General features: G+C 32.9%; 1 protein-coding gene across 3 annotated transcripts in view; it reads right to left on the bottom strand.

Moving 5' to 3' along the window:
* The window catches only part of CstF64 (cleavage stimulation factor subunit 2 CstF64), a 174,360-nt gene that overhangs the window by 6,000 nt on the left and 146,056 nt on the right, over positions 1–22,304 (bottom strand). For all 3 annotated transcript variants that reach the window (XM_085815840.1, XM_085815839.1, XM_085815838.1), the window contains 2 exons: positions 8,422–8,789; positions 5,976–6,113 (listed from right to left, as the gene is read on the bottom strand). In XM_085815840.1, the coding sequence (XP_085671966.1) occupies positions 5,976–6,113; positions 8,422–8,789 (506 nt within the window). The remainder of the gene's footprint in view (positions 1–5,975; positions 6,114–8,421; positions 8,790–22,304) is intronic.

Below are 22,304 nucleotides of genomic sequence, written 5' to 3'. Positions count from 1 at the left end.
AATGTATATTCTAAATTCTTTTTTAATTTAAAATAGACAGTTTGTAGATTATATAAAACAGATAAAATGTAAATTTAAAGCTTAATGTTTTTAAAAACCAGTTGTTTAATTTCTCTTACCTTTGATGCATCTTTTGTGACAGTGTGCTAGTTTGGTACACTTTTCTTAAAAAATACTGCATCAAACTTCTTAAAATGTTGCATGATGGTTAAAAACATATCATTTAAAAATAATAAGCAGTATTTTACATTTTACATAAAAAGAAAAAATATTGAAATAAATTATTAAAATATTTTGAAAATCACAGAAAAAAATGGTATTAAATTTTTAATATAGCCACAACTAATAATCTATTTTGAAAGTAGTAGTTAAGATAAAAACTGTGGAAAATTTAAATCATCTAGGCTGAATAGTTTTCAAGAAAAGTGTACCGAAAGTTACAAAAAACACGTTTTGAGGGGGGAAAAAATAATAATTTATAAAAAAATCATTTTAATATTTTCCTGCACCATAATCATCTTGAACTGGCATTTCTGAATCTAGTTGTTTTTGTTTTATTAACTTATGTTTCTTTCTGGCCATTTTAAGAAAGCTTTTGTGAAGCGAGATGGGCCTCACAAATTCTATCGCAATCTATTTTCGCAAAAACTTTACCGTATAAAATCCTGGTTGTATTCCTAATAATTCCATTATTTATTGCGGCTTTGTACACCACCATTAAAATATATTTTCGCATCTAACAAACCAATGTTTAATGTGATGACACTCACAAAAACAGTTTTTGGTATGCGTGTCCAGATGCAATTATTAAAATTTTCATTCGGGTTTTGAGTTGTTGTTGTTCACTTGTCCGACGTATAGCAGCACAAGGAGCAACTGTCTTTGGCAACAACATTGAGCACCTTACAGATGGGAGTGTGATTTAGCTCTGGTCCGCCAGCAGTTTTGATGAAGAGCATCCGGGGGGGGGGGGACGGATCCAAAGGTCTTCCACCCTTCCTCCCCTGCAACATGCCTCTCGAGAGGTCTTTCCGCTGGCCGCATATTTCGAGTGCTTCCATGCCGCACAGACACTATACATTTACAAACATGAATGCCTTCTCTGCGATTCGAACCCTGGCCCATCGGCACGGCAGTCAGCGACGCTAACCACTATGCCGGTTGAGTGGCGGTTTTGACTTCTTCTATGAATGCAATTTGACAGTAGTTTTCTGTCAGAGAGACTTCTAAACACTCAGCTAATAAAACAGTTTCTAACAAAGAATGTTTATGAAAATACTTTTTACCAGCTGATATGGCTTTATTGTTGCCACACCAGACATCTGTCCCTTCTCAATTGCTAAGCTTGCTAATGCTTGTTATCATTTTTAACGAAAGATTTCGATCTTAAAATTTCGAAACATGTATAAGTTATATATTTTTGGAATCGTCTCAGTCTACTTTATTTTTTAGCCCCAAAATGAAAATTTGAATATTTGAAAATTTTTATGTCATACGTCCCCTTAATGCACAACAAGAGCTGGATGATTTTGAAAGCCCATTATTTGGTGATTACATCCATGAGATTCCTGGCAGCTCCCAGATTTCAATGCAACAATATTGCCGTGAAATGGAAACAAGAAAGAATTATAAAAATATCACCTTCAGCAAACAAAGCCAAACGTATTAACAGATAACAACTATGAATGCAACCAGTATCGAGCCAGCAAGCTTTATTAAAAACCTTTACCACAGACTTTTGAATGGCATCTGGAAGTAATGTCAGTACCATTTTCTAAGAGGTATACACATAAGATTCTATGGGCAAGCTGCACGAAAGCATGCCAATGGTTCTGTCAAATGTAATGTGAGGATAAACTACTAAAGTTCATTGTTCTGAGAGCAATATTTGAGGCAAAAGAATTATGGTACAGAACTTGTTCTTACCTTAATCTTGATTCACTGGTTTCTGTATTCCCACCTCAGCTTATTCCTCATCTGGAGAATACTATTTATGGACTCTCTCAGACATCAGGCCCAATTTGGAATTCATCCAGAAATCTGGAAAGAGCAGGGATAGGAATTCCCCACTGCATGCCAGAATAATAACAACAATATTAAAGTATCACTGGTTTCTGTGCTACTACTCTGTGGCAACCATTTGGAACTGGTCCTTATCATTTTCAATGTGGCAATTTTTCGCAAAGAAAAAGCTGCAATTATGTTATTTCAGGAAATGGAAATAAATGGACTCAACTAGCAAACCAAAAGCTTTGATACTAATCCAAATAATAATCGAATACTGCTAGACCAAGTTAAAGTGCCAGTTGAGAATCTGATCAAACCACTTCAAAATAGCTACTTAAATGTTTGCCATGATGAAACATTATGGCATTATGGAGAACTAGAAGAAAATACTGCAGACACCTAACAAAACTTAAGGCACGACTTCCTCAAGGGTGACAGTGGTGAATGGGAAACCTATGTTATACCGATACCATATCAATCTCAAGTTAAGCCATTTCTTGTTACTGTCCAACATTAAAAGCAGAATAATGTCACAACAGAGTCTATTGTAAAAATGTATCCTTAAGATCTCTAACTATTGTTAGGGTAGACTGCATTTTGCGAAGACACTTCAAACAAATGATCTTTATAAACAATGCAAACATTTTGTACGAGTTCCAATGAACACCTACATAATGTACAAATAAGAAAAAGCTTTATAATATCACAAAAAATTAAAAAATATGGATAAATGTACTGAAATAAAGCAATATCATTTTCAACATATATTGTAGGCAAGGCATATTTCATCAATATAGATGCTTACAGTTTCTAGTAAGGGTCCACTTTTAATTGAATAATTGGTGTATGCATATATTAATGTAAACAATGATGAAGATTAAAAAGATTTGAGAATAAAATCGACTTTATGTTGATTTTTTCTTTTATGTCTCATTTTGTCACATACTTGCTCAGTTTAGAGGTTTAGTAAATAGTAGGTAGATTTTCTGTTAAATGGCATAGGTTAAAATGAAAAGTAAAATCATAAATCAGTATGATTCATAACAGTGATGCAGTTAGCATCATAGCTTTGTGTAGAGTTCCAGGGGTTGTAACCCAGTTAATATACTTTCAGGTTCCAATAAGCCATTAAAGCAGCAGAGGTGATAAATTGTTTTGTATTATTTTAAGTCTCACTAGATGCAAAGAATAAGTTTAAATTGAATTTCTACATTTTTTGTGTTTTACATTCAAAGGTTAAATTGAATTTCTACATTTTTTGTGTTTTACCTTCAAAGGTTAATGAAAGCCAATAACTCGCATTAATATGCAAAGATAATTTTTAAGGGTAAGCACTTAGTTATAATTAAATTATGCATTAGATAACCTTAGTCACATGGATTTACATGGCCACTATCAAATTAAATATATTTTTTAATAATATTTGTTAAAAAAACCCTATTAATATCACAATCTAATAAAATTCCACAGTTTAAAATACATCCAATTTATGACATTGATTTTTAAACAATATTAGGATAATTACACATTAAACATTTATGTTTTGTAGCAACAAAACTCAACACAGTAATTATGTGTCTTTTTAACTTGAAGGCCTACCCAGACATTTTGGCAAATTTATATCGATTTCCTTCTCCTTAAGCATCTTTTCTAACAATTAAAATTTGTCTCAATACACAAAACAATATTCTCATTAATTTTTGCCTGTTTTATCTCCTAACTGTCAACCTCTCCACAATGTACTACCCATGAGGGTTTACTTGTTCTAGTAAAAGTTAAATAGTCCCCTCCTCCGACAGACGTGAAAAACATTATGGCTATGTCTGAAAGTAATTATAAATCAGAGGTTTAAATAAGCTTCTTATTAAAAAAGAACTTAGAACATAAAGGCATTCTTATGCTAACAAAATTAGTTACAGCTCGTGGTGATGTAATTAAACAAGAGTTAAATTCAAACTAAAAATATGGACTAGTGGTCAATTTAATTTCAATTTAATCTGGTTCAATAACTCTATCGTCATAATAAACTCAAATGTCAGCAGCGGTAATGGAAATTATCAGAGCTGATAGGAACTAATACAGGGAGCAAATGGAGGTCAGAAACACACTCTTGTCTCTTACACTCCAAAAACCTCAGTTTAAAAACTGTCTCAGTGATTTGCATTCTGGTGAGAAAATAGAAATGGGAAATTACAGTAAAGGCTGAAATTGTTAACAACTGGGTAACTTATATAATAATAACTACATATCTCTGAAGAATAATTTTCTTTCTCTTTACATATTTAATTTGTTTCTTCAACACATTTCCTTTTCACTTTAGAATTTTTGGATTTAATTAAAGATTTCTGTTATTCTAAAAGACAAAATGCATTTAGAATGTATGGAAAAAGCTGCTAATTTTATTTCTTTAGTAATACGAACATTCAGCAGAAATACGAAATACGTATCGTAAGGTCCGGTCGCAGAGCTGGTGTGGCATAATTTTTAGAATTTAGTGACACACTGAGCAACAAAATCTAGAAATGGCAAAATTTTTAAAATTTTGAGCAGGTACTGGAAGCAGAATTTAGAAAGGCACCAGGCAGCAGAATTTAGGATGCACAGAGACTGCATCAGGTGGCAAAATGCCTAGCGCCAGCCCTGTGTATGATGCATTAAGACATATTAGATGAATCTTCTGAATTGTCAGCTTTCAATTTCTTTATTAATAAAAATATTCTTTTATATACTGCCTGTCCATATGATAAGATTAGAAGCATTTTTGATATTTTCCAGGCTCGTGTCTAGTGAAAAGTAGAGAAAGAGAAAACTGATGCATATTCTGAGAATTCTGAAAAATGGGAAAAACTCTTCCCATGAAAAAATTAAAAAGACATTTTTAATTAATTACATAGCTTAATTTGCTTTTACTAAAAACTGTTTTATAAATTGTGCTTTATAGCATTACACCTTGCTTATTTTTCAGATTTAAAACATTGTATAATATGTAGCCAAAATGGAACTTTATAATATGACAGTAAAAAATAAAAACGGCTTATTTTAATGTTATTTCTTAAATATAACTCCAATACATTACCATTATTTTAATGAAATTTATCTGTATTAGAATGTTCTAAAAAAGTTGCAAAAAATTTCCCAGGTTACGGAATTAAAAATTTTCCATAGAAACTGATCTTAAATTCGCCAAATTTAGAACTATTTAATAAAAGAATTCACATCCCCCAAAGTGGAAATTTGTTTGAGAGCTCTTCATTACAAAAAATGACATAATTTTGAAATACTTATGTTTCACTTCTTGCTCAAAAACTCGAATATTCCACCAGTTATATTACAAATAGGAACAAATTATAACCCATGAACCCATTCAAAAAATAACCATATTTGTCAGTGAATCACCAAAAATATTGCTGCAAAATGCTAATTCACACTCAAAATGGCAGTGGGAAAAACAGACAGAAATTTCAGATTATTAAAATTAAGGAACTCCTGCCTCTTTTGGCCAAAATTAAGGACTTTTAAGAACCAAAATTCGTTTCCAAAAAACTTAAGGACCACACAAACCCTGAATTGAGGCTATCAGGCTAATAGACAAAGAAAAAGAAGAAAATCATATAAATTGCAAGTAACAAATTTGTGATTATGTTTGTCAATTTTGTTATGACAATCAACAAAGCAAAATTACATTTTGTTGTTATTAGTTTGAATTTAATTCTGTTAATTGCAGTGGCTGCTTCACTTTTACCCAAGATTTATTGATCAAAAATTGCATGCATATCTTTAATATTAATCTGCCCCTAAAATAAAACCCTTAGAGAATAATGCAGTAATTTAAAAAATGTGGATGCAGTGAAAAGGGTTTTTATTACCATAGTAAAGAGACACTTTTAATTTTCTGCTTTTGATTTGCAAAAATATCTGTGCTTAACTATTTAAGGGGGGGACTTATTGATTTGGTTACTTATACTTACTTTTTCTTGATCATGTGGAGCTATAGCCGCAGCTGCTGCAGCAAGAGCATTAGGCTGACGAGGTGATGATACAACATTTGAGGGTGATGCACCACCCACCATTGGTGATCCATTGCTCACAGCACTAATTCTAGGATTCTGCATTAAATTTATACAACATAATAAGGCAGAAAATTAAGTGAAAACTTCAAACAACAATATTTTATTAAAATAATTTTTAAATTAACACAGTTTCTTTACTTTTAAATTTTACACTCTTGTTTTTAATTTTAGATGTAACATTATGCTGTATTTTTACTATTAAAATAACCAACTAGCTTTGAAATTTAAATTTAATTACCTGTTGCAAATATGTTAAATTGTAACCATTCTTTTAGAAACATAAATGCTGGCTAGCTCTTTAGGAGTTCTAAATGTGTGTGATTTACTTGATGAATTTTCTGTACTTATTTATTACAAATCCTTTTATATGTATTAAAAAATTAGAACTGTTAATAAATAGTTGCAGTGGGGAGACAAAAATTGTCTTCCAGAAAAAATCGTTGAAACAATTCTGGTCATAACAAATTCTGTTAAAACTAAGAATGCTATAAAGAAACAAAAATGATCAAACATATTTCTCACTAATCTCTTAAATAAGAAACATTTAACTTTAACTAAAGAACAGATTTAAAAAAATGCAGCCAACAGTGTAATATAGAGTACAAAAAAGTAAAATAAAGAGTACAGAGTGTTTTTTACTATGACTTTGATGTTGAGAGATAATACTGCAAACTGCTGTTTCATCATGTGCTTCTGCTTACATTCATAGACTAAGCAAACAACAGTAGAAATGCTACCTTATCAAAGAAAGTCTCCTTTATTATGGAGGGAAAAAAAAAAAAAAAAAAAAAAAAAAAAGAGGCTCTACTTCGGAGTAGCTAGAAATGTAGTTTAAAGCAAAGCATAAGAGGATTTTCTGCCCAAGAAAGATTAATTTGTGGAGAACTTCCAAGTTTTTTTTCATAGAAATCATTAGGCAGCTTACAAAAAATGAATTAACCTTCTGACTGCTCAATTTGTGGACCGAAATCATTTTCAAATTTGCCCGCCCTTTTTTTTTTGCATATTTTAAATCTATATATATATAGGAGAATTGAAAAATGCACTTTTTCTTTCTAGAAAATATTTTTTATATAGATTTTTATCATGAGAAACTAAGTTGCCAGAAAAACCAATTTCAGATGTTATCACACACACACACACACACACAAAAAAAAAAAAAAAAAAAAAAAAAAAAAAAAAAAAAAGCTTCCATCGAATTACAGTTAATTTCTATTTACTGCATAATATAAAAAAGTAAAATGTATAAAATTTAAGAAAATATAAAGCGCTGCGGGAAAAATACCTTAAAAATGCAGTTTAGTATGATAGAGTTCAAACTTCACAGTCTTTGCACCAGATTCAATAAATGTAATTAATAATCAATCTAATTAATAAACTAATCACTAATTTAATTAAGTAATCAAAATAATTGCTGAATGTTTCCTAGCAGCCATTTCTGTAAGAAAAAAGTGGCAAAAAGTGAAGTTTGAGAGCTAATACCACCTGTCTTCAAATGCTGCAATTTAGTCCACAACTAACGATATCTGTTGTGTCCAAAACATAAACTAAACACCTAATACTGTATATAATTAATTTCAATGGTTAAATGGGGAAAAAACGAGATGTGCTCTTCAATAAAGGAAGAAAAACATATGCCCGCAAAAATCCCCCCATTGATCAGCCAGAGGGTTAACTAATCCTCAGAAAAAAAGCAGAGGAACAAATGAAAAAAAAAAAAAAAAAAAAAAAAAAAAAAAAAAACTGCAGGAAGCAGATGGAAAATGTTCCTTTTGTACTTTATTTATTTATCTTTCATTTTTATTACAACATACCAAAAATTATTTTACTGCCTTTATATACACAATATATTCTCTTAATAGCTTCATAAAAAGTAAATTCAAGAAATTTTCACAATTATTTACATATTTCTGAAGAAAATTATTTAAGTCCATTTATTAGTCTTTCCAGACATATTAGAGATGCATTTTCACCATAAAAATATTTAAACAGAACTAATTAATTTAAGAATAAACCAGTTAAGTTAGATAACTTAATTTAATTATTAATTTATTAATGTAAATATCATATTACTTTCTTAGTAGGCATTTGGAGATACTTAATGAACTTGGTAAAACACAGAAACATCCATGTAAGACCAAGAGTAAAGATTACTTTTAATGCAGCCTTTGCAAGTCATAAGAAGTGACGTGGAGAAAGGGATGTCAGGTTATCACATGTTATAAGCCATTGGGAGGCCAGACTATCAAACACTTATTATAAATAATATCTCATATTTCAAGGACTTTTCTCAAGCATATAAACACTGTTATCACATTTATAAGAAAAAGACATAAATACTTACAGTCGGCATGCGAGGATTTGGAATAGTTGGAGCTGCAGGCATAGACACATTTCTCTGAGTGTCCATTCGACTAGGAGGTGCAGGTCTTGCTTCATATGAAGTTCTAGAATCAACAGTTGCTGGGACACTAGGACGGTCAAAAGGAGGTCCACGGGTGCTCACATCAAGACCTGGCACACCTCGAAATCTAGGATCAAATGGTCTACATTCTTGAACACCTCCAGGTACACCTAAAGTTCTTAAATCCTGGTCTCCCATTTGTTGCCTCATATCTTTATCTCCAGTCATCATAGGCAGAGTCCTCATATCTCTATCAGCCACTGGTGGTTGGCGTAAATCATGATCACCCATAGCTCGTGGATCCATTGCTTAAAAAGTAAGAAACATGAAAATCAATGATTTTTATATATTTTCTTAAAATGTTTCTAGATGTAATATTATCTAAACATATTTTAAGAAAATAATAAAGCATATACTCTATATTTATTGACGCATATACTCTATATTTATTGATGAATATACTATACCTATTGATTAACCTATTTTAACCAGAGTAAAAATTAAAAAATTTGGCAAATTGGTAGTTTCAATATTAAATGGAAACAATAAACAAAATATCATTTTAAGAATAAGCTCAATTTTATTCCTGTTCCTCTTTATTCCTTAAAAAATATTTTATATTTTAAAACTGAACTAGAAAATTTATTAAAGCTGAATTTTTAAACCAATACTATTCATTGAAGCAATAAAAATTGTACAGAAATATTTTTTTTACAAACACATCTATTAACAAAACAAAAGAAATGAAAAAATGGTATTGATATAGTCTATGACGTAATACTTTTAGTATTTATTTCTTAGATAGTACTCCTAAAATGATATTTTAAAATATGAAAATAAATTAAAATAACTAAGAATATATGAATGAAAATTATTCCATTAATTGATGCAATAACTTTTAAAATTTTTAATTCATTAAATTTAAATTACATCCAATTTTAAAACGAAAAAGCGAAACTAGCCTTAAAAGGACCATTTTTATTAGTCATTCAGCCATATACATTATGAATGTCATGCAACATGCCGAAAAAATAAATATCATATTTATCAATAGATCTCCACCATGCTTCTGCAATTCTATCATATTTATCAATAGATCTCCACCATGCTTCTGCAAGATAATGTGGAAGCATTTGCAGCATGGAACTTTATATGTTGCATAGAATCTAGTCTGAATACTCAGCAAGATACAATTGTTTGAGTATTACTGTAGTCTATGATACTGACGAAGCTCTTCTGCTGGTTTACAGTTTGAATGATACGATCACAAAAGTGGTAGATTGCATACTACATCATTACTCAAAAAATCTTTATCTCAAATGCCAAGAGGTCATCATAAAATCTCATGATAAGTTTTTCCTTATTCGTACAAAAATATATACCTTTATTTAGTTGGCTTATACATAACAAATGGTTGAAAGAGTTTCTCTATTGCCCTAGAATTCAACTAGCAGCAATGAAAATTTGCACTCAAAGAAAAAGAACATGAAATATTTATAATTATCTAAAAAGCAGATCTACAAATTTTACGATATGAAATAAACTCCCTCCCCCCTGCAAAATAAATCTGATATAAGTTCTCAATTTTTATATTCATTAATTGTTATCACATAAAATACTATTTTAAATAGGTAAATATATGGTATTCTAATTTTTAAGCTATTTCTAGTACGAAATGAATAAAATTAAGATTTAATAAGCCATCTTTTGTCACCACAACTACTCAAACTTGGAAATCAAATGAATATTTTTATTATATTACTGAATCTTTATTCTGCTACATTTTAATCGCCAGCAAATAAAAAGTAGTTGCCGTACGTTAACGAATACCATGCGCATTTTTTTTTTGATAATTTTAATCAGAAAAAGAGGTGCGCGGTTCAAGTGAAACAAAGCAATATAAACCAGGTAAACGCAAGTTGGTTGGCGGCAGAAATTATTTCTTTTTGAAGCTACGGTATTTCCAGAAAATATAATATTATATGATGTCACTGTACCTTCTCAAATAATGAATCCTGGTCAGAGATTTGTAGAGGATATCCCGGTACTTTCAGCAAACAATTATTCTCTGAATGGTTTTTGCCAAACTCTGCTTCTTAATCATAACATTGGCAGCAGCACTAGAACTCAGTTGATAAGGAAGAAGAGAATATTAGCAGCTCAGAAAGCATCAGTGATGACAGCAGCACAGAAGGCAAGGAAGACTGACAATCTACATTGTGTTTCCAGACTGAAAATGTGGGAAGAAGTGCCATGGTGTGGTAAGATAGCTGCCTTTGTTAGATTACCGGTAGATTTTAAAGGATTACCATTTTTGATGCCATATAAGACGCACCCTTATTTAGAAGGCCACACACAAGCGAAAAAAGTTTCAATAGTCCGCGCGACAGCGCGGTACCACAATAACTTAAAATGTGGTTTCTTTTAGTTCTCACGTTTCATAAAAGCCAAATAAACAATCATTGAATGGAATTATCAAACATATTTTATTAAATGAAAATTAACAAACGGCAAGCTATTTTGAACATGATATGTAAATTTCATTAATGAATAAATGAATGAATGGCAAGCAATCAAACATAACACAAAATAAAGCAGAAACATAAAAAAACACAGATTCAAGAAAAACGTTGCCTATCATGAAATTAGACTTTAATCACTTTCAAAACCATAAAAATCCTTTTCACTATCATCATTACTATTCTTTCCGTCATCACTAGTATCACCTTCTTCGAATAATGCGTCGTCTTCTGTTCCGTCAAGAGCATTACTGATTCCGCACTTCTTAAAGGACTTAGGAATTACTTCATACTTTACGTCCTCTCAAGATCTTTTTACCCACTCGTACATTTGTGAAATAGAGAGCCGCTTCATTCTACCTGAAGGTGTGAGGGCTCTCCTATCCACTTGTTTCATCGTTCTTGCACTTTTTCCTTAAATGGCTTATTCACCGATATATCTAAAGGCTGCAATTGGCTAGTCAGTCCACCAGGAATGACAGCTATCTGGGTTTTTAATTCTCTCACTTTATTCTTTATGGTTTCAGTTCTATGGACGCTAAACTGATCCAAAACCAAAAGAAAGGGTTTTCTTAAGAGTCCACCAGGTCGCCGCACCCATACTTTCTGTAACCACAGTTTCATTCCAGTTTCGTCCATCCAGCCTTTCGGATGAACATGAACAATTACAGCCGTTGGAAATTTTTCTTTCGAATGAGTTTTTCTTTTGAATATGAAAAACGGTGGTAGTTTTGTGCCATCAGCACAACATGTTAGAACTACCGTATATCGATTTTTCATTACCTGTGGTTTTTATGGTTATTGATTTAGACCCTTTAATACTCACAGTCTTGTTGGATGGTACATCAAATGTGAGAGGAATTTCATCCATATTTCCTATTTGACCGAGCTCAAAAGAAGTTTTCTTGCGTGCATTTACAACAAACCTATGAAATGCTAGTAATTTTTCTTCATAATCTGCTGGCATTTTTTGTGCAATAGTTGTTTTTGTGCGCATAGATAAGCCTTGCCTTTTCATGAACCTGTAGCACCAGCCCTCAGACCATGAAAAGTTCTGATTCCCATGTTTTTCTGCAAATCCTTTGGCCTCATTGATTATCATTTTGGTTGAAACACTTATCCCAGATTTCCTCTTATCTATCACCCACGTTTTTATGGCATTTTCAAGTCCAGGCCAAGATGGAGCTGGGCATCGAAGGTTATGTTTTTGTTTTTCAGCAGTCTTCAGTTGATCTTCCTGCAGTCGCCAAGTATCATTTTTCCGGTAGGTGGTGGACCGAAATGCCTTGCTGCTGCTCTGTTTCCATGCACTTTGGCGTAGTTTAACACTCCTAGTTTATACTGAATTGTATAGCTTAATCTCTTGTTTCCTGTAGTCATATTTTCTGGGGTATTTTTTTTAAACAAATAGTTTTAAGGACCGATACCGACACGTTTATTCAGAGTAGCACCGATACCAACACGTGTGTCGGCTGAGTCAAAGAAAGTCTATGTAAAGAAGGAAAGGCTCCATAGACGTAATGTGACCATTGAACCTGTTCGAACTTCGACATCAGCTTCGAGCTTTGGCGCTTTTTGGCGACAGATATTTCACGCATGCGCAAAATAATTATGGCAGATGTAGAAAAAGTTATGTGTGTCTAGACTTTTATCCAGGCTAAAAATAGTATTCAGTATTGAAAGTTAACCTGTGTCCTTCACGTATAAGACGCAGGTAACTTTTTTGAGACCAAATTTAGGAAAAAAAAGTGCGTCTTATATGCTGTCAAATACGGTACTCGGGACTATTAAATCCATATTAACACAGCAATTGTTGCAGACTGAAGCCATTGTTCAACGAATAAAATATTATATAACATACTTAGATTAGCAGGAGTTTTTTCCCCTGCCACAGAATCAAGCAAAATAATTTTTTTCTGTAAATTAAGCTTTCAGTGGGCTTGATGAAAATATGAGCGCCATATTCGCAGACATGGTTTTCTTTTTTGGTGCATCACAAAAATCGGGCGCGTGTCTTATTCAGTTGCGTATAGTATTCATGAACATATGGTAGTTACTTCCTGGAAAACAAACTTTAGGTCATCAATCGGATAGCTTTGTGGCATCTGAGGAAAGTTATGATTGGTTAAGGCTGTCAGCATTCTTACTTTTTCATTATCTATTTCTGCTTTTATCATTTAATTTGCTGATTTAAATCTTATCATGTTCAAGAGGACCCACCACTGGCAAGTGGATAGAACAACTAAACACTGGTAATTTAATCTATCCTTAAAAAAATCCTTGCAAATAAGACTAGCTGTATACGTATTTTTATGCTTATTCTTATAAGTAACATTACTATAAAATAGTTTCTCTTACAAAGTCCTTCACAAAGGCATACCACCATTTAAATAGATCATCCTCGTGTGCTTTACTACAACAGATACATCGAGTCCAATCCAGGCACTCATGATAAAATTTACCATGGATTACACTCAAGAGGGCCCACTACTGGCAAGTGGATAGAACAACTAAACACTGGTAATTTAATCTATCCTTAAATCCTTAAAAAAGATCCATGCAAATAGGGTAGCTGCATATGCATTTTTATGATTATTCTTATAAGTAACATTACTATAAAATAGCTTCTCTTAGAAAGTCCTTCACAAAGGCATACCATCCTTGAAGTAGATCATCCTCGTGTCCTTTACCACACCAGATACATCGAGTCCAATCCAGGCACTCATGACAAAATTTACCATGGCCAACAAAGAGAGAGAAAGCAGCATCTATTATTGACCAAGGCTTATTCCATTTCAGCTGAAAGTATACTTTTGCCCAGTTCCAACACTGATAATTTTGACTGATAATTTCTTAAGACACAGATTCCAAAAGTCTTGAACCCCTCTTTTCCAAATAATAACCTCTCAGGTGGAAAACCAATTGTAGTACCACCATGTAACAAAGATACTATACATTAACAAACATTATCAGGTTCAATGTTCCGTCTTACTTTCTTTGGGAACATGCAAGGACCTGACTCAGAACAGAGAGCTTACTAAAGCTATGTTCAATAACCGTGGGAAGTAGACAGAATACACAAGAAGGGTATACAAAACCCTTTATTTTTCTCTATTTACAATAACTTCCGTACTTCGGAATACAAAGACCCACATAAACGTGGAAGATTGGCCTTATATTAACAGGAAGCCGTATGTAGTACAGAGAACTGTGAACACTACAATACATTTAAAGTTATCAAGAGGATTAAACCTCTGGCCTGGAAGGCAACCAGCAACTGAGTAAAACTTCTAAGGTAAGCGGCCTGCTTCGACTAACTGCTTCCTCTCCCTCGCTTGGCAAAAAGCCACAACTTAAATACTTGGCGTTCGCCAGACAAACTTTGCATAAATACGTTAACGCTTATAATTCTGGCCGGAAGTAGAAAATAAGAAGTGATAGTAAAGATTTAAAATAAAATAAACGTTAGTAAAACTTAAGATCCTTACAACATTAATGCCTTTTCCAGGATTTCAAACCAACTCCATGACAATGCAGCTGTCATTTGGGTGCGGATTTTTTCCCTCCCCTTTATTTATTTTCGTTAGGAATCCAGGAAAACTACAAGGGAGGGTCGATCCTTCACAAACTGATTTGACATTACTTAAAATAAATATTATATATATAAACCATTTTCCACAAGTGTTAATAGGAGGAAGACCATCCTAGTTCATAATATTCTTTTTGTTAATCATTAAACATACGATATACACGTCTAGTTAAAAAATGGCTACACAACAAAGGAGCAATGTGCCGTTATTTATCACGATAACATGAGACCTCATACCAGGGCTGTCTGAAAACTTTCCGACCTCAATATGTATACGGCAGCTCAAATTAACTGAAGTGTGGGGTGGGGAACTTGTTTGGGAATTACCAATCAAATTTTCATCTATTTTGAAAGCGAATATTTTGTTTAACAATTACTTTTGTGAGTTGATGTGACCGTTTTTGCAAAAATGGAAACCTGTTTTTGAAAGATAATACACCTACTCAGATTAAAGAGGAGTTGGACACAGTGTACGAAGACTCTGCACAATCATTTACTACTGTGAAATTTTGGGCAGCTGAATTTAAACGTAGCTGTATCAGCTTGGATAAGGATGAATGTTCAGAACGGCCAAAAACTGCAAGCACTGAAAGAAACACATTGCTAATATCTACCAAATGGTGCTGACGACCATCCAGTCATGGTTAGAGAGATAGCAGAGGCTATTAGCATGTCTAAAGAACATGTTTGCCACATAATGAACCAAGATTTAGATACGCGCAACATGGATGCACGCTGGGTGTCGCGTTTGCTCATTTTGGACCAAAAACATGTCCGAATGAACATTTTCACTGATCTGTTGGCACAATATACCAAAGTTTTTTTCGACTATGATTAATAGTAGATGAAACCTGGATTCATCATTACAGGCCAGAAACAAAAACACAGTGAAAACAGTGGACTGTAAAGTAAGAATTGGCTCCAAAAATGGCAAAAACTGTTCCTTCTGCAGGGAAAGTGATGACAACAGTTTACTGGGACAGCCATGGCATTGTTTCAATAGATTATCTTGAAAACAGAAAACCATTACGGGAACATACATGTAACGTTACTTGACAAGTTGAAGGCTGAAATTGTGGAAAAATGGTCACATTTCCAAAAGAAAAATTGTTTCACCAAGACAATGCTCCCTCTTACACCTCAGCGCTTGCAAAAGCAAAAATCCATGAATCTGCTTGACAACCTGCCTTATTTGGCAGACCCGGCACCAAGTTTCGTTCCCCAAGCTAAAGCACTTGGGGAAGAAAAAACGAATTTCGTTAAATCCCACGTTATACTTAGGCGGGTTAAAGGGATGGGAGCATCGCTGGAAAAAATGTACAGACTTACAAGGAAACTACGTAGGGGGGGGGAAGGAGGTAATTTTGGAGAATAAATATCTTTTTTCTTTGTTAGGTTGGAAACTTTTCTGACAGATAATGTACAACTTACTTAACACAGGAGAGAAAATTTTTGGTTGACAACTTCTTTAGCATCCACCTTACAGGCTATACCTAGCCCCAAACATTTATTGCCCATTTGATCCACTAAAAAGAATCTTGGAGACAAATGCTTTACAGATGATAACAATATTCAAAATGAAGTCCTAATATGGCCGAGACAGCAGCTCAAAAAAATTTATGCAACAGAGAAAACACATAAAAATAATTTATAATTCCTTTTAAATATAACAAAAAATTATGATTACATATAATAGTTTTATTATTTCCCCTTATATTTCAACTATAATTAGTTTGTTCAGGAGATCAGTTTAAAAAAATGCAGATCTGCATGATGATTGCAATTTACATGCTTATATTGCAACTTCATTGAAATGCTAAATTATTTAATTTAGAAGTCCAACAACCAAAACCAGCATTATATTTTCAAATTTTCACAGGACTAGTTTTGATGGTTTTACCGAACCATCATCCTCAGCTGCAAAAGCGCAAATGAACGAGATAAGATATAATGTTTAGATAAGATAAGAAAGCCTGGATAGGAGATAAGCTACTGGCGCCATCTGTTGATGAAACCAGAACTAAAATATAATTTCTTTAAAGGCTGAAGGCAAAGATGGATTGGAATTAGGGTCATTAACTAGAACAGAAAGATTTTTTTGAATGTGAAATGCCTCTAGAAAATCCAGTTCATCAATGGAAGATGTTTTTGAATAATTTTGGCAGCAGAAAAATTGAAAGTGTGATTTTCGGACCAACAATGTTGGGCAACAGAACACTTCTGCGTTTCCTTTTTTCTAACTATGCCTCATGTTTCTTAACGCAAAATTTTAAGGCTCTCTTAGTTTGGCCAATGTAAATTAAACCACCCTGGCAAGGAATCCTGTAAATACCCCAGGAATTCATACCTGGAATGGGGTCCTTGAGTATGGAACTCGGAATTTTATTGATGGGAGAATAAACAACACGAAAGTTAAATTTCTGCAAAATATGTGCAACTTTATAGCTAATTGATGGAAAGAAGGGAATGACAGCAGAATTTTTATAATCTCCTAAAACAAGAGTGTGCCTTTTGGTGTGTTGAGATAATTTTTTAACTGCTTGATTACAGGGTTCGTACACATTTCTGCACATGGAAATTATGTACTTTTAAGGACCATTAATGAAAAAAATTAAGGACCTATGAGCAAATGGGAACTGAATAAATTCAATTTAAAATATTATCTATGCCTGAAATTCACTTTTGTAACACCATCCTAAAAATAAAATAGATCCACAAGTAGTATGCATTATTACTAAACATGAATTAACATAATTATTAATAAGTTAGATAATAAAATAAACTTTATGCAATTTATCAAGTAGCATTAAATATTTTACACTTATAATAATTGAACATATTTGAAAGAAGATAAGTGACATTTATGTTTTACTCGCTTTATATTGATTTTTTTTTTTATGTCTCATTTTGTCACATACTTGGTCAGTCTAGAGGTTTAGTAAATAGCAGGTAGATTTTATGTCAAGTGGCATAGGTTAAAATGAGAAGTAAGATCATAATCAGCATGATTCGTAACAAAAGACTGAATGTTGTCACCACTGCTGCTTGTCTAGATAGACCTGCTGATTAGAACAAACCTGAAAGGCCTGATGTAGGCACGGTTGGCAAGCGTTGAGTGTTAGTTAGGCTCTGTTTGATGCAGTTAGTGTCATAGCTTCCTGTAGAGTTCCAGGGGTTGTAACCTAGTTAATATACTTTAAGGTTCTAATAAGCCATTAAAGCAATAAGATTTACTTGAATTTTTACATTTTTGTGTTTCATCTTGTGACCACAGTGACTATTAATGAAGGACAATACCTCGCTCTAATAGGTTATAGGTTTCGGAGGACAGGGACGCCTGGTGTCTAACATAAGTAAACTCCCGAAACAGCCCCTTATTGAGACATGAAAAAGGCTGTACGTGGCCAAACAAAGGCGCTAATGTTTTGTTTTACAGATTTGGAGAGACTTTGACTGAACAGATATGGCAAGGAAACAAAAATGTTGCAGAATTTTTTTTTTTTAAAAAAAGGGCAGCAAGAGCAAGAATTAAAACATGCAAAGAAATATAATTAAGGCATGTGTTGAGCTAAGTTGCTAGGATAATGACCTCAGGTGGCATGCGATGCACAGTATGTTGAGTTTTGTGCTAGGAGTTCGTAGGGCATAAATTACACAAGTGTTTGCACATAAGGCTGTCCATGGTTGTGTAGTTCATACAGCTAAATAGTTTGCACATGTGTGTAGTCGCAAATAATTCGCTGTTTGCATGCATTGTTCGTAATTTGCACATAGTTTACAGTTACTTCAGGTCTCTGTTTACGAACGTGCATAGGAGGATGCAGCTGGCTGCAGTTGTAGTACAGGAGAATGAACATTTACACACTCTGCAGTTTCACAGTTTGCACATTAATGGAGTGCAGGCATTGCATCCTGTGACAATTTCATGGAACCTAAAATGTTTGAAGTCGATACTCGTTGGTTGCTCATATAGATCATGTTCTTGTTACTGGGAAGCTGGCAAGGGTTTAATGTGGCTGGCACACATCTTGGCCCATGTAGGCTAATGCATTGATGGTTTTGCAGATTTGTGTTTTTGTTGGCTTAGTGCTGGAAGGCCTCAGTTATTGTTGTGGGATGCTTAATATGAGTTAAGGTTGTCAGTGGGCAGTGGAAGATGTAATGATCAAGTGCTCCTTCTCGGCCGCAGATACAGGTGTCTGTGTTGGAGATATGGTGTCTGAAGTAATATGAAGGGAAAGTCCAGTGATATATCTTTTGAGTTATGGGGTTGCAATGAGACAGGCCGTTGACACTTTTGGAAGAAAGATATAGGTACAACGACCTGTTTCACTTGTGTTCCGTTCATGTTGCCACTCTCTGAGGACTGCTTGATGCAATATTGGTTTTAGATGAGACGGCAGAATTGGGATGTTCTCTCAATGGGTGTCAGGTGCGTTGGCAGCTTTCTTTGCCAGGACGTCTGCAGCCTCGTTGCCCTCGTGCGCCTTGACTGCGGTTAGTTAAATGCTGCTATATTTGCTGTGGTAAAGTTGACTCTGTATGCCTGTAATTACTGGTGATGAGTGGCGGTGATTCAGGATGACATGGAGAGATGATTCGCTGTTGTAGCAGATGCAAATGGGATGCTGTGTGATTCTTGTAGTTTGTAGATTTTATGTCAAGCGTCATAGGTTAAAATGAGAAGTAAGCATAATCAGCACGATTCATAACAAAAGACTGAATGTTGTCACTGCTACTGCTTGTCTAGAGACAGACCTGCTGATTAGAACAAAAAATGAAAGGCCTGATGTAGGCACAGTTGGCAAGTTTTGAAAGTTGATTGGGCTTTGTTTGATGTAGTTAGTGTCGTAGCTTTGTGTACAGTTCCAGGGGTTGTAACCCAGTTAACATAATTTAAGGTTTCAATATACCAATAAAGCACTAGAGGTGATAAGTTGTTTTGTATTATTTTAAGTCTCACTAGATGCAAAGAAAAAGTTTTACTTGAATTTTTTGTGTTTTATCTTGTGACCATGGTGAGGATTAATGAAAGGCGATAATTAACTCGCTTTAATATGCAGAGATAATTTTTAAGGGTATGCAATTAGTTATAAATAATTAAATTAGGTTATTAGATAACCTTAGACATTATGGATTTACATGGCCACTACTAAATTTTATTTTTTAACAATATTTGTTAGAAAAGCCCTATTAAAATCAAAATCTAAACAAATTTCACAGTTTAAAATACATGTAATTTATGACATTGATTCTTAAACGATATTAGGATAATTAATTATACATTAAGAGCTACAAAACATTTATGTTTTGTAACAAGAAAACTCAACAAAATATTTATCCGTCATTTTAATTTGAAGCTTTCCCAAACATTTTGGCTAGTTTATATTGATTTCCTTCTCTTTAAGAATCTTTCCTAACAATTAGAGATTTATCTCAATATGCAAACCAATTCTCTTGCTAGTTTCTGCGTGCTTTATCTACTTGTTAACCTCTCCACAATGTACCTATAAGGGTTTAATTGATCTGGTAAAAGTTAAATAGTTCCAAACCCCCGATAGACATGAAGCAAATTATTGCTATGTCTGAAAGTAACTACAATATTAGACAAAGGCTTAAATAAGCCTCTTTTTTAAAAGAACTTAGAACATAAAGGCATGTTCTAATGCTAAAAAAATGTATGATGCATTAAGACATATTAGATGAAACTTTTAAATTGTAAGTTTTTCAATTTCTTTTTTAATAAAAAAATCCCTTTCTATAATGCTTGCCCATGTGATAAGATTAGAAGCATTTCTGATGCTTTCCAGGTTTGTGCCAAGTGAAAAGTAGAAAAAATAAAGGAAAGATAAACATGTTAAGAAAAAGATTCTAGTATCAAGAGTAAAACATTCAAATATTATGTTTTCATAGTTCTTCTAGACGTTCTCCAAAAAGTAAGAAATTCATTGCTAACTTTCTGTTAAATACATCCATTACGTGTTGATACGATGGAGACATTTTTTATTTTGTCACATATATCTCGAATCTTCTAGAATTGTGGGTCTATAAATCTTGCCTTCAAATCATTCTAAACTTTCAAGCTGCAATGTCTAAGATACTAAAGAAAAATTATCCCTACCAATTCTGTAACAGCAAAAAGCCAGAAATATCTTGGGGGGGAGGGAGGGGACAAACCGTAAAATTAATTTTATAGAGAAAACTGCATATTCTGAGAATTTTGAATATTCTGAGACAATTACATGAGAAAAACGCTTACTATGAAAAAATTAAAAAGGAGACATTTTTAATTAATTGCATAGCTAATTTTGCTTTTGCTAAGAGCTGTTTTGTAAATTATGCTTTATAGCATTAGACCTTGTGTATTTTTCAGATTCAAAATATTGTATAATAAGTTGCCAAAATAAAACTTTATAATATGACAGCGAAAAATAAAAATTTTTTATTTCAATGTTGTTTTTACTTCCTTGTATGAAGTAAAAAGGAAATATTGTAATCGTGAAAAGTTTCAGGCAGCATATTTCAACGAAAATATCCATTTTTACCGCTATCGAATGCAATTTAACGACGTTTTTGCGTGATATCTGTACGTAAGCACAGAATAAAATGCCCTTTTCCTTCAAAAAAATTATAAAACTGCTTTAAAATTAATTCTGAAGAGAATTTTTCGTGGCGTCTGTACGAACGTATCTCGCATAACTCAAAAACGAGTAGCCTCCGAACGTTGAAATTTTGTATATAGGACTGCTATAACATCTAGATGTGCACCTCGTATTTTGGCTGCAATCAACTGCACCAAACGTATGTAAATATATTTATATATATATATCCACTCTGTTACCCGGCTCAGTAATCTCAGTTTCTTTACTCTTATATGTTTGTAAATTGTACATTTTTTGCTTTAAAAATTATTGTATTATGTTGTTTTTATCTTCCGGTTAAGGTTTTTATGCCTTTAGTAAATCTGTATGCAATATTTTTAGAATTATCAACAATTTTAAAGTTGCCTAAGTGCCGCTAAGCCTTTTTTTTATGGCGGCAATTGATGTTTACATTTGAAACAGGAGACTAGTGGATTTGTTGCCAATCTAGAGAAACTTAGCTTCGCAACAACAAAAATATCGCAATTATTTATTATTGCCAATTAAATCATGCTTAATTCTTTCTGGAATTTTTTCAAGGAAATAAGTGTTTAAGATTTACTTTGTAATTTTTAATATAGATATTTTGAGTTTTCATGTATTTTTGCCTTCTCGCGAAGTGAGAACTGAATTAATTAAATGAGAAATACTCAATCGTCTGTGAAAAACTGTTTCTTTTTTGTTTTGTTTGCTTAATTTCTTTTATACATCATTCTAGCTTTATTATAGTATTTGAATAGAACATGTGACAACAATTAGATAATTCTATTCTTTAAATGATATAAATTTTGTGCATTATGAGTTATAATATGAATGAAATATATAAGTTAACTGTTATATAATTATTGGATTATATAACAATTAACTTAGTTTCTGTTATATAATTATTATATAAGTTAACTGTTATATAATTATTAATACTGTTAAGTGAATCTAGCGCCAGAGTGTCGCCATGGTAAACAAATACTAGAGTGAATTTTAAAGAATGCATTTATTCTATTGTGGTTTATGCGCTGTCGGCGAAGTAGATTTAATTCAATCCAATAAGTTTTAATGAAATGCAAGAAAAAATGC

The sequence above is a fragment of the Stegodyphus dumicola genome, chromosome 4 (assembly GCF_044657685.1).
Source record: "Stegodyphus dumicola isolate Sdum_Otavi_A_Nest chromosome 4, ASM4465768v1".
Taxonomy (NCBI): Eukaryota; Metazoa; Arthropoda; class Arachnida; order Araneae; family Eresidae; genus Stegodyphus; species Stegodyphus dumicola.
This window is presented reverse-complemented; position numbering and strand designations above follow the sequence as displayed.